At 42.5% G+C, this 17,979-nt stretch overlaps 1 protein-coding gene across 1 annotated transcript in view; it reads right to left on the bottom strand.

The window, feature by feature from the left end:
• Nucleotides 1–17,979, bottom strand: part of ablim3 (actin binding LIM protein family, member 3) — a 51,083-nt gene that overhangs the window by 11,358 nt on the left and 21,746 nt on the right. The window contains exons 3-10 of the mRNA XM_069669840.1: nt 16,790–16,973; nt 11,317–11,432; nt 7,928–8,054; nt 7,750–7,843; nt 3,855–3,942; nt 3,694–3,752; nt 3,513–3,584; nt 1,148–1,309 (exon numbers count right to left, since the gene is read on the bottom strand). Of these exons, the coding sequence (XP_069525941.1) occupies nt 1,148–1,309; nt 3,513–3,584; nt 3,694–3,752; nt 3,855–3,942; nt 7,750–7,843; nt 7,928–8,054; nt 11,317–11,432; nt 16,790–16,973 (902 nt within the window). The remainder of the gene's footprint in view (nt 1–1,147; nt 1,310–3,512; nt 3,585–3,693; nt 3,753–3,854; nt 3,943–7,749; nt 7,844–7,927; nt 8,055–11,316; nt 11,433–16,789; nt 16,974–17,979) is intronic.

Here is a 17,979-nt window from a genome sequence, read left to right as displayed (position 1 = left end):
GCAACAAGCTAGCTGTTTCCCCCTGTTTTCATCCTTTATACTAAGCTAAGCTAATCACTTTCTGGCTCTTCTTATTTCTGAGCAAGAGTAAGATGAAAAACTATCAATTTATGGAGCATTTTATTACACATTTACCCGAAACCGTAGTCTTTATAAAAAGATGGACGACATGACACTCACTAAAAGTGAAGCCATAACATTTCTGGCGCCCCCTGCTGACTGGCTGCGGTATAGGTCATAAAGTCCGCCTCCTCCATGTTAACAGATGGGACATGAGTCAAACTATAAAATCAAAATACACGCCAAATAAATGTTTCTCAAACATGGTTTCTGCCATTATAGTTAGTTTTTATCATGCTGATTTATGAGTAAGTGTTATCTTTTCTGATAAGTTTATTTTTAATTAGTTATTTGATGCTGTAAAAAGGATGATTGACAGCTCTGTTGACAAATACGGCTCCTGCAGCCGATCTGATCTGGATTAGCAGAGTAGAGGAGGAACAGTGAGAGGAAACGTAACTAAAACAATCACTACAGTCATTGAAGTTTCCATATCTGTGAACGTCTGCTTCAGACCAACACAAAGAAGCTGTTCTGCTGTTAAATACGCCGACATGCGGGATCTTTGCTGTTTTTCTTTTGGTAATTTAAGTGTGTGTTTTGGTTAGCAAAAGTGACATTGCAACATGTCAGCGCCATGCATCACGGGGGCTGTTTTGGCATCACTTTTGTATGAGAGCAGATGGAGACGCGTCGTCCATCTTAATATACAGTCATTGCCTGAAACTAATGTGAGTCTGTCGTAAAATCCACAAATCTGTCACTTCAAATAAATACTACTTCAGGCAACATTCTTGCTTTTAACCAAATTTCACTTAAAAGTCCCACAAATTTAAAATCAATCCCTTTTGATTTCAGTTTTAGGATAAACAAGGTTGTCTTGTAATGTTGACATCTCGATAATAATAAAAATAAAAACATGGAAAAAAGGCTTCTGCAGATTTCAAATTCTACATGACAGAGTTGTAATGACACACACTTTATGTCAGTACGGCTCCATCTAAAAGTTAAACACAGTGTTTCTCCTTAAAACAGACCAATGGTGAGTTCAATCCTAAGTCTGGCCTGGCGTGTGTAGCAGCAGTACCTCCCCATAGCTGTAAGTTTCTAGCCTGTCATCAGAGGTGTATCTGTGGTAGGGCTGGTATGAGGAGGAAATGAGGTCTGGCTGCTGGACCTCGTATATGGCCTTGATCTTTGGCAGGGCAGCTAGGTCCTTATAATCTAGGAACTCATTCTTCACTCTGGCCTGGAGAGAGGACACACACATACACCCACCAAAGACAACAGCAACAAGACACGACATCAACCACATAGACGATGCACAGTTACAAAGTAGAATGAAAAACTCCACCAGCAAAAGCAAGCAGATCAGGCAGCGGGGAAAGGAGTGAGAAAGAGCTGATGAGGCACACACAAGCCTGCAACCTGCACATGCGTGTTTGTGTGTGTGTGTGTGAGCTCATCAAAAGTACACATGTACGCTGCACAACCTGTCAGCGGTGTAAGTTGTTGACCTTCAGGAGCTCAGCGTGTGTGAGAAAGAGAGCAGAGGAGCAAGAGAGAGAGAGGGAGGGAGAGGAGACAGTATGGACGACAAGCGTGCTTACACTGCACTTCTCCCTCATCCATCACCTTAAACAGAAAGGTCATTGATTATGAGACGAGAGCAGAGCGGGGCAGGGCTGAGCAGAGAGCGGTGACTCCTGCTTGCATGCAGACAACCCTTGACATGCTAATATAGCCGGCATGCAGCAACACTCAGCAGACTGCCAAGCAGGATGGTTGGACACTGTTCCATATCGGGCTGAGGCCTCGGTTTGAAATGGAACTGGTCCAACTCTGAATGCACAGAGTGACAACCTTCATATAAACTTAGTATGTCCCCCAAGTAGCCTACATAATTCTTTACGTATGTAAAAGTAAAGTATAAGTATAAGTAATTAAGTATAATTTAGGGGTTTTAATCCCAACCTAGGAACCTCTGATTTGGTTGATTTGCACATAATGACATGTTCAGGTGTGCCGATTAAAACTGGATTAATTTGGTTGAAATATAAGACCTCTTTCAAGATTTAGAGAAAGCATGTAACCATTTCTTTCCAATTCTTAAATTAAAGGCACTATGTTTCTCTAAAGTACCAAAATAGAAAAAGCCTGTAGCTTCATTATATAAAACAATAGCTATGTGTAAAGCACATATCTGCTATCCTCAGAATTCCACCCATCAGGGAGACTTGTAAAAGTAAAAGCCCGGGGCAAAACCCCTGAGCAACATCATCCTGCACTCAATGTGTGCTGGGTTCAGTGCGGTGATAATGTGTTTTATATTTTATTCAACCTTTTAGGGTTTTATTCTCTTTCTTAAAAACATATGCATTAGCAATATGCTAGTTGTCTAATCATACTTAGCGCCTACAGTGATACTAGTAGTAGTCGGCTAAAAGCTAACAGGAGCATACTTTCATGCTCACAATTTAATTGCTAACATGTTGATGATCTATGTGTCCGAAAGGCACTGGACAGACTGTGGCAACACATTTCCTGGAAATGACAATGTAAAATCTAATCTGATGTTTAGTTCAGCTGTTTAGCTTAAGATGCTAACTAGGGATGCACGATATTATCGGCACGTTATCGGTATCTGCACACAATGGCTTGAAAATGAAATATCGGCATTGGCAGATATGTCATTTTTCTGATGATATTTTCCTGCCTGCACCACACCTCTTCTGTCAAGCGTGAAGAAGGGTGCAAGATGTCTCGTAATGGAAGTTTATGGCCGCTACTATAAGAGTAGGCATGATATCAATTCCACTACAGGGGAGACTTGATGTTCTCTGCAATTAGGCGGTATCGAAATCGGCAATCTGCAAAAAGGTTTGGAAAATGTCCGCATATCGGATATCGGCAAAAAAATCCAATATTGTGCATCCCTAATGCTAACATTTGCTCAATAGCAGAAATCCCAAAGTACTGCTGATGAGAATGTCATTTGTTTCAGGGATTTGGACAGAAATGGTTGATCACCTGACTCTCTGACACTGCAGTCCCTAGAGCTTCGATGTTGCTGTAAAGTTTTAGTTCTAACCCAAATTTAGGCAACTTTAATCTTCATCTTGACTTGCAAATCACCATATCAGTACTTTCCTGGAGTGATGACTGAGGATAGTCAACACAGATATATCACTTTCATATTTTGTAATCGTTTTTTTAAATGTGACAAAACCATCATTTTCTCTCTTTTATACCTCCTGTCACATCACTGACGACCACAAAGGATGGGACACAGACAAGAAAACAGGCCAAGGGAGTGAGCAGCCTCTCTGGTTGGTGCTAAATCATTCAAGCTTTTGGGTAGTGCTTGTGTTTCTGGTGTAGCGACTGTGCTTTTAGGGGAAGTGTGTTAGCAGTGGTAGCTTACTGTGATTACATAATTACGGGCTACTCACACATATGACTCTACTGGGAGAGCCTATGGAGGAGCCGGGCGGAGAGATGGAGGCCTCCGACAGGCGTCTGTGCTGTGAGGTCCAAACACACAAAGACACAAGCAGAGGGGAGAAATTCACACAGAGATGAAATGACAGATTTCATTTTACTTGAACATTTTCATTTCAAACTCAATCTCACCCTGAGTCTCCTCTCTGCCCTCGCCGCCTGCTTGCATAATGGGTGCCACACCTCACAACCTGAGGAAGAGCGAGAGATGACAGATTGGGTGTTTCCACATGCCACGCTTTCATCTACATGGACTCTACAGTATGTGTGGACTGATTGGCATCCAGTGTTACCTGTCAGGTACATCTCCTCTCCCTCTTTGAACATCATGTTACAGCGGGAGCATCGAGCGCAGGTGGGATGGTAGTGTTTTCCTCCGGCCTGTGAGAAGAAAGGAGGTGTGACTGAACATAAATTATCATCATAAACAGCTTCACACAGGGTGGGCTAATCTACAAATTGCGCCCCCACCTTGAGCAGGTCATTACCTCCGTATGTTTTCTACTGTATATCCCCTGACCACCGTTGGCCTCTGAATGTATTAAGACATCATTGCATAGCCTGTAGTTGTTTTACCAGCTCATAATAACCAACACCTATTCTCCTGCATGCCATAATTAGAGCAAAGATCCCTGTAGGTCAGTCACATGAAGAAAAAGTGTGTGTATACAATACTGATGGAGAGAGGGAAGTAGGTGGCCATGTAAGTGAAGGACACAAGAGTGCGACACATGTCCTTGGACTGTCAGAGAGGCCCCGAGGGAACACATCCAAACACATGTGTTGCAGGTGAAACGGACACATGAAATGATGCAGGATGATGTCACTGTGTCCATTTACCCAGCCCAGTTCACACTCATGATGTTTCTCACATGTGTCCCTCTGCTGGGGTGTAGCCTGGTCATGTCACCTCCGCCTTCCTGACACACCATTAGAGAATTTCTATTTATAGCTGCATGTGAGCGTTTCACCTGAACACACCCAGCATGTGTGTTTGAGTGTGTGTGGTAGTGATTTCCCCTGCTTTCATAAAACTGATATTTTCATGTGACCAGGCCTCTTTGATGAATATGTTCTGTCCTTCCAATGAACAGTGTGCGTCTTAATCATATCCAAGCTGCATTTTAAGCAATCCCGTCTCTGCCCGTCTGTCTCAGGTTTCTCTGAAAGGAAAAGCCAGCGGAGGATGCAGCCTTTCAGTCTTGTGCCTTCCAAGCAGCAGAGCGTTTACCGTCTGTGTTCCTGAGGTATCAGTTAAACAGCTGCTGTTACCGTTTCTAATGAGGCCCCCCATCCTCTCTGGTGGCATTAATAGGCTGCTATATTTATTGGTGAACTAAGACGCTGAGGAAGGAAGCAGGAGGAAAGAAGTGAAACTAAAGAAAGGAGGTTTTATGATCCCTTTCTTCCACTTCCTGTTTTTTATTTCTTGCCTTCTCTATATTCTCTGAAACGTCTCATTAAGCTAACAACCACGGCTCGGGAAAGTTGGACTGAAGAGGGGCTCTGTGGAGCAAGCCTGGTTATTAACACAGACAGATTAGTCTGGGTTTTCACTGTAGGAGAGGAGAGAAATAAGTATGACAAAGGTGTTAAGCAACTCCTCTTTTCACATCTGGTCAACAAAAACTTAGGAAGAAAAAAACTGATGAGTCTAATAGTAAATAAAATGTAGAAAATAATCAAAATTTGACTAAATGTTTATTGTAGACATATAAACACTTGAAGATAAAAAATTACCATTGTACAAATGACCTGATTCTTGCACTAAAGTAAAGTCTAATTCACCAGCATTCTGAGCATTCTTGGAATCACATCTTTCTGGGGTTTTAATGTTTTCTTAGAAAACAGAATAACAGCAGTAAAAGGCAGCTTCACACATTTCAGCAAACCAGGATGCGGGGTGGAAAATGTTGGGTTGTTAGGTCAGCCGGCAAGTTGCGCCACATGTACAGCTTCGGAAAAATTTAAGAGACCGCTGCAAAAATGTGTTTTTCTCTGGTTCTACTATTAATAGGTTTGTGTAAAATTAACTTTTGTTTTATTGTAAACAACATTCCTCCCAACTTCCAATTAAAATGTTGAGGTATTTTATTTGCAGAAAATGACGACTGGTTAAGAGAAACAAAAGATGCTTTTCAGACCTCCATTAATGCAAAGAAAAGTTCTTGTTAATTTTTAAACAACAGAATACTAATGTTTTAAGTTACAAGAGTTCACAAATCAATATTTGGTGGAATAACCTGGTTTTCAATTACAGCTTTCATGCATCTTGGGATGCTCTCCACCAGTCTTTCACATTGCTGTTTGTTGATGTTATGCCACTCTTGGCGCAAAAACACTAGCAGCTTGGCTTCATTCAATGGCTTCTGACCATCCATCTTCCTCTCGTACCCCATTTTCGACCGAGGCAGTTTCAGGGCAGGTTTGGAGCCAGTGCTCAGTTGAGAACCATATTTTTGTGTTTTGACAGCGAAAGAAACGGCTCTCGGCCAGGAAAACAGGTTCCAGAGTGGCACCAACTCTTTGCTGGTCTAGAACCACGAACCGCTTATGTCAGGGGCGAGGTTGCTGTGACCATTGATCACATTCAGGAGGGGTTCAGATCTGGATTGGGCTGACCATGACATGTAGAGAGAGAGGCTGATTTAAGAAACATTTGGAGTGGTCTCTTATTTTTTTCCACAGCTGGAGATCCCCATGCTATTAGCCAACATGGCTAACCAAGGAGCTACTGTCTGTGTTTACTTTTAGATACACTCATAGACAAATGTTTAAAATGATTCAAATAAAGACCAAGTTCTCATTTCCCAAAATACACATAATGGAACCACACAATGGAAATGATTGTGCAAAGATAGCTCAACCCTTACTGAAGGGCATCAACTGCCACATTTTTGGTAAATATGCAAAGAAGACAAATATGGAATTTTACTTTAATCTTTTATACCTCAACAAAAAACAAACCCCTAAAATGTGATATTTTAGAACTGAATAAAAATCGACTGCCAAATGAACCCAGCATCTGTGAAAGTGAACTGATGGCACTGACTGATGTTATTCTTTTCCTGAACTTATAGCGTGTGTTTGCAGAGTTAGTATTTCTGATCCTGACTGTCTCTGAGTCGACTCAGCTGCCTTCTGCATCTCAAATAGGAAAAACATTATGATATCAAAATCTGACAGGAGAAAAAAATGTGACGGGAGAGAAGAATGAATGTCATGCGTGTAGGCACACACAAATGCTAAGAGAGAGACGTAAGAGAGAGAGAGAGAGAGAGAGAGATTCACAGATAAAGGCTGACATGTCCCCATGTCTATAAATAGCCCAGAGAGGCTGATAGTCAGGAACAAAGCACTTTACACCAGCCCTTCTGACAGGCAAAGGAGCACAGGGACAACAAGGCCCCATGTGTGTGGGTGTACGTGCGCATGTGTGTGTCTGACCAAGTTTCACCACATCTGCTCCCTCTCCTCAGGTCCCCACAGACAACACAGACCCTCCAGAGACTCCTCCAAAACATTTAATTAACATCTGCACTTTATCACTTTCATTCGTTTTAACCCCGCTCCCTTCATCGTTTCCCCTTCACTTCATCCTCCTCTGTCTGCCTCTGCTCCCTCTCCTCTCCGCTCTGTTTACTCCTGCCGTCTGTTTTCTAAACTGCTTCAGCGTAAGATCACGCACAGAGCAAAATGTGCTTTTCCATCACTGCCGAGTTAGCTTTCTTCATCTCTCCTCCTTCCATCTTTTCCCTTCACTCTTTCCCCTCTGATCTTTTTATATCTCCCTCTTCCTCTCAACTCCTTTCTCGTTGTTATGATTCAATCTAGCTTTCTACCTCCTGTCACTGCTTCCTGCTCATCTGTGCTTCTGGAATAAACACTGAAAAAGTGGATATACAACAATGTGTGAGCAGGCTTACACGCTGCAGCTGATTTTGTTTTGGTGTTAGTTTCGCAGGACTAAATTTTTATCACCCCCTGATCTTAAGTCGCTCTCTCCCTAAAGCACAGCGGGGCTTACAGGGAGGCGAGGATAAAATGCAACTGCTCAATTCTGATAACGATGATTACACTCAGTTAGCACAGTCGACTCCCAATTCAGATTTCTATACTGCTGCAGGAGTATGTGCCGCTAAATCTCCATTAACTCCATCCTGTGTTGAAATCTCGTCCACATCTCACCTCCAGAACTCTTCCACTGATGTATCTGCTGCAGGTCTCGCATTTCACCCCGTACTGGGCGTGGTAATCTGCCTCACAGTACGGCACTCCATCCCTGCAACATACACAATACAGTATGTCTTTTTGTATGTTTTTATCCCAGACGTGAAATATTGTGTGTTTGTGCTGAAACACTCACTTGCTGATGTACTCTCCCGTGAGGACCATGTTGCAGGTCCGACATCTGAAGCAGCTGACGTGCCACTGTTTCTCCAACGCCAGGAGAGACTGCCCCTGCTTGATCTCGGCTCCACATCCGGCACAGTCTGGAGAATAATCATGTGTTTAAGAGAAAGAAAGAAGAAAGGGAAAAGAGAAAGGATGATGAGAGAGAAGAATAGACAGAGAAAGACAAAGTGAGCCGATGTGTAACAGTACATCTTTACAGACCTCCTAAGTGTAGCTTTAAATCCCTGTGGCACAGCCACCTCCTTAATCAATAGCCGCACTAATGCGGGATATTGCAGTGCTCTGAGGCTAGTTCTCTCGACTGACTGTAAGCACTGTTAAACATGATTGAATGCAGGCAGGAGGCAGATATCACTAAAACAGCCTCAGGGCTGAGACAGTTGCATAAAATCCCTCTCACATGAGGCATGTATGAATCTCCCTGTCTGTTTCTGTCTCGCACACACAGCCTAAAGCTGTGTACAAGAAGACTGTACATTCCACTTCCCTCACACTGACGCCCCAGCAGGCGTTATTGACCAGCACTAAGAAGCAGAACAGCGCAGAGGCTACGAATGATGCATGGCAGCAGAGTGTCAAAATGCTGGAAAAAGGTCAGTGCTCGATTTGTTTCTATTTGGAAGATGTTTGGCTTAGCTTAACCTTTTCTGACCCGGTCTGCTGCCCCTGAGAGAAGCCTGCAGTCACAAGGGACTACTTCACTCAGCCTGTCAGCCAAGACAAACTGGGTTTTGCAGTAAAAACTGCAGTGTATTGAGTTGGGTTTCTGCAGTCCAAATAAATCTTAACTGTCACTCTGTGTTGATAGTGCTGAGTCTATAGAGCCAGGATTCAGTCCCAGACTGTTACTGTGCACAGCTGATTTTCCTCTGAGTCATGGTACAGTTCCCATTTTAGCAACCGAAGGAAATGTGTATCAGATCATCTAAAAATGATGTAACAGAGCTTGAGACAAGAAATCATAAGGTGTGGCTGCATAAACACACTGAAATACTGAGAAAAGAAAAAAGCTTCTGCAGGGTTTTTCACTTTTGGAAATGTGGTGTCACAGCATTTGTTTTAATCAACTGTAAAAAGCAAAATATGATTTAGCCTATATTTAACTGTGTGGGATAAAGCTCTATGATTTCAAGTGTAATCCTTAAATATTAATGCTTCAATAGTTTCAATGGGACATAAACTTATAGGCCTAATTGATAGAGTCAGGCGAGAGTCATACTATCACTGTCAAATCTTTATGTTCAATATGAAGCTACAGCTGGCACGGGTTTGCTTAGCTTAGCAAGAGTGGAATGAGCAAAATAGATACCCTGTTTCTGTGTGAATATCTACCTGCACTTTTTAAGCTCTCCCCCTTACTTCAAATATGCTCAATATATAAAAAAACAACTGCTATGAAAGATTTTATTATCTTTGAACAGAGCTAGCAAATTAGCTAGGTCAAGCTAGCAGCCTAACTATTAGCCTGCTGCCGAAAGTACGACTTTAAGTACAAAATGTGTAACTAAAACTTAAATTGAGATTGATATCTGATTAACAGTGCTGGTGGTAACGCGTTACAAAGTAATCCGTTAGAGTAGTCATATCACTTTTTTGTTGTAACGAGTAACGTAACACTTTACTTCTGCAAGTAATATTACTTTGTTACTTTTTCATAAACAGTCAGTTACTGGAAAAAAACTGCTGTAGTTCCCTTTTCCTTTTGTCGCCACAAAAATAGAAAATCCCTGAAGCACTGTTTCTGTTTCTCTCCTACTTCTGGCAGATAGCTGTGTACCAGCGGAAGGTAAACATCATTCGAGAGTATAGCTTCCTTATTGTGACGTATTTCCGAGTGAAACAGGACGTGCAGACGGGACATATCATCAGAGGTATTTGATTTGATCGTTGAGAAGTGGGCGTAGACAGACGTTCTCCACAGCGCAGTAGCTAGCTAACTGACCGAGCGTTCATGGTGCTCTGCGGCTAAATGTTGCAGATTGATTGGTTGAAATTGGTTGGTCCTAGCTTACGTGAGCACACGTGAATTTTTTTTTTCCAGGAAGAAAAAATGATCTGATTTTGATATAAGAATATGAAGAAATTGATTTTCTGTAATTTTTTGGCCTATATTGTCAAACAGATGCACAATATTACCGGGGATGTGATCTAAAAGGATTAAAATGACATTTTTCATTTCACCTCAACTTTAATGTTGCCTGTGAAACAGCTGTGCCTCATACTGCATGCCTCTGCCCAGTTCACTGTCAGATTGTTAGCATAATAAAGAGCTGTAAAGGTTATATTGCGTCTGTCATTCCTGTTTTTAGGCCGCAGAGTTACAGATTATGGCCGTAAATGAGGCTATGTAATGACGGCAGAGTCAATTCAGTCAAAGACAGACGTACAGTAGGCTACACACACGCTGTCCTGACAAAACCAACATGAGTAACAAGTCGGTTTTAACATGATCTATTAATTTTTGGTAAAGAAAAGTACTCTATAGCGTTACTTTTCTCAGTAGGTAACGCAGTAAGTTACTTGTAAAAGTAATGTTACACAACACTGCTAATTAGGCAGACACCCACTGACTTACTTTCTGTCATTAAGTCCCTGCTCCTAGCCTAAAGTAATCATTTTGTACAAGCTTAATATATTACTACCACACTTGCAAGAGGAGCATGTGTTGGCATTGTTCAACTTAAAAATTACAGAGGAACAATCACATTAAAGTCGGTGCATTACATTTAGTGTCTGCACTCTGTGTGCCGTCTCACAGACTGCCTCCTCATAAGAGTGATGAACACGTACCTGGGGAGCCGTTTGGGTTTTATTCTCCTGAATGGAGCGATCTGGAGAGGACAGTTACTCACTGCCTCTCCAGCATCTGTTTTTACTGCACAGCCAGCAAGCAGCAGTCTGCTGTCTGTACGCCACACTTAACAAACGATTCACTATCAATCACTACTGCCCTTTTTAGGATCATAATTCTTGCTTCATACTGAGGAAGGAGAGGGCTGTGCCTGGCCAATAACACACAGGACATTCAGGTCATTATTCACTTATGTACACAACTAAGTAGAAGATGTGTTTGCTCATGCAGGAATATGCGACCAGATGTGCAGGGGACAGATAAAATCATCTATTCTCTGCATGTTGACTGTAATGAATGAATTATGTGCCTGTTTGTGTTGCGTAATCCTCGGCTGGCAGATCAGAGCGACAGGTCAAACCACTGATTTGACAGACACTTGATTAGCTAAATGAGCTAAACAGGCCTCATGGAGACATCGCATTAGACTCAGAGAGAGAAGTAGAACGTGGTGGCCGTAAAAAGATCGAGGTGGACCCCGGACTTACGGCTGGGCCCGTGGATCTTGATGGGTTCATTTGGCTTGCCGAGTGTGCGAGAGCAGTGCTGGCACACGCAGTCCTTTCCACTGAACGTCACTCTGTCTCCGATGGGGAAGGGTTTACTGAGGAGGAAATAAATAACAGGCAGACAGAGAGAGAGTGAGAGTCAGAAAACAAGCGCATAATAGGAGATTACAATGCCTGCAGTCAGCCTGTGTGTTTACATCACATCCAAGTGTGCACATGGTAATAACAAATGGGTGCTGGCAGATACATGATTGGGTGACAGACAGGCCATAATCCTGCTGACACAAGCTAAACACAGTCTGACGTCCTCTGTGAACCTGAAAATACGTTTCCAAACAGTTGTTGCTGCGGGTTAATAGGACGTTATTTGTTGCAGGAGCACCTGGCTGCTCTGTGATTAAAGAGCCGATAATGTGACGCTGCCACAGGCTTCTGAAAGGCAAACTGGCTCTCTCATTGAGAATGAAAACTTATTAGGGAGACCGTGTGGAGTGCATACTGATTCTAACTGCCTCTTTCTCTCAAGTCTGTCCGCCCAGTTCACTGCAGTGCAATTCGTTGAACAGCCACACGTTAAAAATACCCAACTCACACTGGAATATAACATACTTACAGCCTGGTTGAAAAGATGGTTCTGGTCTCTAGCTAGTTACCATATTCATGACAACTGTAGAGGCGATAAACTTTTATAATAAAGCTTAGATTCATTCAGAATTTGGGGCCTTGAGTTGGCATTAATTGAGTGACAAGTTAGAGCTGAGCTGTCTGCTTGGAGCCACCACAGTTATTTCTTGTCACTAAAACTAAGATCAAAGCCCTCCCTCTCTCTGAGATGTTTTAGTCTTAACAACTCTGGTCAGCTGTCACCACAAATGCAATCTCATTCTGTGGGAAACACTGTGGTAAACGATTGAATTAGCCAGCTAATGAATTAGCCTTGAGCAAAGACTGTTTGCTTTGATAAATGAGCGTTTTACAACCCCTTACTGCTATGGGACGCTGGGCGTTTAGATAGAAAGAACCAGGGTCTAAATTTAGTTCCTGGGTAATTGATTTACCCCCTGAAAAGTCCCTGCTCGGGGGTAGTACTTTCCAAAGGTCCAGGAACTTTCAGGGCGGGGCCTGCAGTGCTGATCGTTTCTGATTGGTTGAATACTACGTTTTATTTAACCCACCATGTTGAAAAGACCGCAGCTACAAGCTCACTGTAATCACCGTGCTTTGAGATGGAGTCAGAGAAGAAAGCCTACGACAGATGGACCGACGACGAGGTGCAGGCCTTGCTGAGCATTTATGTAAAAGAGGACATTGGCCTGATTTGCAAAATCTTCCTGGGACTTTAGGCCGCTGTGGAAAAGCAGACAACAGCGGGTCACAAGAACCACTTCACCTTAAAAGCACCTTAAATGTGGTCACTTTTGGCTCCCGAAGCCCAACAAGGCAACAGCCACAATGCCAAACTTAAGGCATCGAAACACCAGTCCATAAACAAATGGTGTCTACCACTTTTATATGCTGTCTATAGACACACGTGCTGACAAGCAGAGTACATGACAGCAAGACAGTGTCTACAAAATTAAATTCAGAATATCATGATTGCACCGTTTTGTCTCTTTCCTCTTCTGTAGCATTTCTTTCAAAGAGACAGATTGATTTTTATGACTGGGGAGGATGTGAGAATGAATGGGGGAGCTAAAAGGCTTAGGGAAGGCTGTTTAAAAGACATAGACGGCAGTAATCCCTTTTTACTCCCCCGCCGAGGCCTGGAGCCGGAGCCAAGACCCAGAGGGAGGCTAGAGTCTCCGGCAGAGCTCGCAGTCAGCACACAGGAGTGCAGCACATCCATGTACGCACTCAGATGTAAAGATGCAAGCATGAAGAAAGCTTTGGAGGTTGTGAGCCTGAGAAAGGTGTTTCTAGGGAGCTGGGAGTACTTTACAAGTGTTTCTGTCTGAATATGTGTGTGTGTGAGGAGGGACATGGCACATACAGTATTCTAGGTTTGCTCCTTTGTGCTTTTATATTATTTAAAGGAGACTACGTCCATACATAAAACAGAAAGGAAGGGCAAGTAAAGCCAGCAAGACGTGTCTCCACTTAAATTATACAGACAAAGGTACATATTTAAAACAGTAAATACAAACAGGGACACAAGTCGATGAAAGCTCCTCAAGTTAATCATCTGTTCGCAAACTGAGGCAATGTTTTTAGATCTAATTTAACAGACCTGCCACACCGAGCTAAACAGAGAAAACCACAGACATCTTATTTGACGCATTAAGCATGTTTTCGAGGTTCGTATCTGTGTCCACTTCCTGGCACGGGTAACTAAATCTTTTACATGTACAACCAAAGCTATCCAGTCCGTATTAAGCCCAGGAAACGCTGCGATGGTGCAGAAGCGTGTGTTATCTTGACCTTGTCTTTACCTGTGTGTTGCTCTCACTCCCTCGAGACACTCTTGCCTTGTCAGCCTTTCTCAGCCCTTTAAAAATTTACTGTGTTTACATATTTAATGCATGTTTTTTTTTCCTCTTTTTTTGGGGGGGATAAAAACTGGCCGAAGAAGTAAAAGCTATTTCTGGCTTTAGCGGTGTGCCCTCTGGCTTTGATCACCGCTGTTTTAAAAAAAACATCCGCCTGGATAGTTGCAATCTGCCTTCATTAGGATGACAAGAGAATGAGGGACGATGATGAAGACGTAAAGGAAGATGATGTGATGCGAATGATGATTAAGAGCGGGATGGAGGATGATGACGGTGATGATGATGACAGAGGAGGAGGTGGAGGGGTGTGGAGAAGACAGACAGGAGGGGAGAAATAGAGGAGGCACAAGAAAGGACTTTAAGCAATGTGACAGAGGGCAGACGGAGCAGGAAAGAAGAGATTCACCCTTCGGCTTCTTGCTGTCTCTTCCAGTTGACTCCACATACGCTGACACACACACACACATGCAGACATCCCTATCACTGCCAGGACTGCTCCTCTGGCTGTCTCCGGCCAGTTGGTGTCGGTTCAGTTTTTTTTGCCCCTCGGCTGCTGGGCATGACTGCATGTTTATTAGCCAATGTCAAGCAGATACAAAGCAAGCAGACAAACACTGCTCCTCCTGGATGGAGGAGTGGAAAGATCGCTCTTATTTACACCTTATAATAGGATAAAATGAGACGGATGTTCCCACATATCATGCATGTACAAGAGGGCTTTTAAAGATGCAACATGAAAGCCAAAGAGGAGACTGAAATGGTTAAATAAAGAGAGGAAAAGAGCCAACAGGGGATGCTGAGTTTTCAGGAGCTTAAGATGAACACTGATGGAGGTCAGAAGAGAGATGGCCTACTTTTACAAAAACCTAACAGCCTGAAACACCAGGTCAGCTTTCTTGATGGAATCGTGTCTCGACTAAGCAAAACGACAGACTGCCTGAGCTTTAATCAGACATTTATTGACTTTCAGCAGCTGAGATAAGACTGAATCATGAGCTCAATATCTGCTATTACAACACGCCCTGTAAAGGAATGAATCACATTTTTTTGTGCATGTCTTATTTTGAAAGATGCAACTTATGTAGCTTTTTATGAGAAAGAACTGCGTGGTCTTGGGGCAGAAAACAGTGAGTCATGGCAGAGAAAGAAAACATTCATACATTTATTTTTTATCTCAGTGACTCCACAGTTGATCGCCTGTTTTTCTGTCCTTGCCTCTGTCATGCTGTTCTCAGGCTGCTTTCACTAATAATTCAGCTTTTGTGCTTCATCACAGTGCAGATCAGATACAGATTAGTCTGGAAAATAAGTGATGAAGTCATATGTATAATATCTAAAATAAACACAGTGTTATCCTTAAGTGAAATATATCATACATATATATAATATATTGCAATATTAGAACATATTGTGATAGAAGCTGCGTCTCAATTCAGGGGCTGCATCCTTGGGACGCAGCCTATGGGGAATGAGTAGCCTGTGTAGACAACTATGGCCAGATTGAAAAGACACCTAACCTTATGTCGCCAAACGCGGCTCCTGTCGCCTAGCAACAGGTAGCTAGTGGGCTAACTAGGTATCATAACTAACTAAACTAACTAACTAAACGTAATGTATTATTTTAAAGATCATTTGTTTCAAGGCTCCTTTCGTTTTTGTATCACTAGCTATTCGACTGAGTTGAAACCAAAAACCTGTTGTTGTTGCCGTTTAAGAGTCCGCCATCTCGTTTGAATTGGGGCACAATGAATCTCGGGATACGTTGGGCAGCGAACGATGTACCTAATGGATGGACGCATTTGTGGGCCACATCTGAAGCAGCCTTCGAAATAGGACAGCCTTCGACACGACGCTGTGATGCCATCGGCCTTCAAATACGTCCTCCAAAGGATGCAGCCCCTGAATTGGGACACAGCTATAGTGTATGTTCATTTTTGACTAATCCTGCATTATAAGGTTGTACTAGTCAATATTTTCATATGAGTTATTGATAATATGACTGTACAAAATATGAAAAGGTCATTCACAGAAAATTATTACCCAGATGCAGTTCCTCTCAAAAATTGTGTCCGTTGAAAATTGTGAAAACCCATAGTAAGCTAACTGCCCAACACCAAACAGTACATGACAAAGATCGGGACGAGCTGGTGAATATAGAATCAGTATCAGCTTTATTGGCCTAGTATGTGTACTCATATGTACAAGGAATTTGACTCTGTCTACAGGGCTCTCTATGATCGATGTATCGTTTCGTATAGCACTGTAACGTAGAGTATCGTATCATATCGTATCACATCATATTGTATTGCATTGTATGACGATGTATCGTTTTGTATCGCATTGTATCGCATTGTATCGCATTGTATCGTGATGTATCGTATCATATCGTATCGTATTGTATCTTAATGTATCGTTTCGTATTGCATTGTATCGTTTCGTATCGCATTGTATCGTTTCGTATCGCATTGTATCGCATTGTATCGTTTCGTATCGTATTGTATGGTAATGTATCGTATCTTGTCGTACCGTATCGTACCGTATCGTACCGTATCGTGCCGTATCATGTCGTATCGTATCTATTTACCCAGGTGGCCAAAAAAAGTAGTACTTACTGGACAGTAAATTTACAGTGTCCAATGGTTTATACTGACTTATACCAAAAAGCAGGCAAAAACAAGCTGGTTAACTATGTAGAGAATTAAGCAGCTAAAAGGACAGATATTCTTGTCAGGGGTTGGTGGAGAACCAAACAAAGCAAAAACTGGAGTGAACATTGTACTTTCTTTTGCCAGGCGATCCAAAACACAGCTCCAAACTAAACCATGTTTCTGTATTACTGACATAAGTACCAAAATGGTGATATCCTTGTATGTTATAAGTCTGCGTGTGTGTTTAGTGCGTGTGTGTGTGTGTGTGTGGGGGGGGGGGGGGGGTTGGTGTGTGTGTGTGTCTGTGTGTGTACAAACCTGCAGATGCTGCAGACAAAGCACTTGGGGTGGTACGTGCGTCCCAGAGCAGAGACCACCTCTCCTGTGATGAAGCTGTCACAGCGGTCGCAGCGTGTCCCGTACAGACGCTGATAGTCGGCCGTACAGATGTATTCACCCTTCTTCTGGAAGAAGCCGGATCGCGCCAGATCACAGTTACACACTGCAGAGAGAACGTGAGAGCATAAAGAGATGTTTACAAAGGCACAAAAGCTATTTTTGGCTTTCATTTTGAAAAATAGATTGGGGTTTATATTTTCTGCCATGTGCTGTTTAAATCTAATCAAATAAGGAAACACTCAGCGGCAGTAAGCAATTTAAAGTCCTGTTTTTCTGTTTTGCTCCATTAACCATGTTTGTTGTGGCTTTTTTTTCTGTCCGAGCCCCCTCTCTTTTTTATACCTGTTTGTGTTTTTGTGTGAGTGTGTTTGTGGTGTGTATATGTTTGTCTTCACACATGACTGCTTGGGAAGTTATTCAGCTCCAGACAGTGGTGAGCCAATTTGCTCTGATGGGAATATAATGATATAATCAGAGGAAAAGTCATTTTGTGCTAAACAATGTGAAGAAGGAGACAAAACAACGCACCGCAAGTTCCCAGCATCATCACAAAATCGACAACAGACTCATTAAATACCAATGGAGAAGACAGGGAAATCATTTGCAATGTATGCACAAGGTGAGTGCTCAGTCTGTGCATGTGTGTGTGTCTCTATATTTTGTATCCTAAGTAGACAATATGCGCTACAGCACTTTGCCATGTAACAGAGAGAATTCCAGTGGGTGTAACAGTAGAGCTGAGAGGCGTTTTCACAGATCAGTGGCCAGTGTGGTCGCTGGTCTCTGGTTTCTCCCAGACTATGCGGTTTACCAACAGGAAGAGTTGACAGTTATTGTAAACTCAGCTGGAAAAAAATACCGTGACCTGAAACACATGGTGCCGATGAAGGTCACATGTTGTGTAAAAGAAAAGACAGACATTTGTGCATAATCAGTCACGTTTCTTCAATTTAAAGAATCTTGTAAAGCTAGGAATGCCTCTCGCACCAATTGACCAGTCCAGCCCAACTTTGGGTAACATTTTGGGATACAGATCCCAGAACTGGTTAGCTTAGCTTCGCATAAAGGCTGGCTTTTATGTGAGGCTAGCTGTTTCTGCTTTTTTCATA

This window comes from Semicossyphus pulcher, unplaced genomic scaffold (genome assembly GCF_022749685.1).
Source record: "Semicossyphus pulcher isolate SPU_LCO1_2020_fin unplaced genomic scaffold, fSemPul1.0.p SCAF_2, whole genome shotgun sequence".
NCBI classification, from domain to species: domain Eukaryota; kingdom Metazoa; phylum Chordata; class Actinopteri; order Labriformes; family Labridae; genus Semicossyphus; species Semicossyphus pulcher.
Note: the sequence above shows the minus strand (reverse complement) of the source record. Positions and strands in the feature narration are given on the sequence as shown.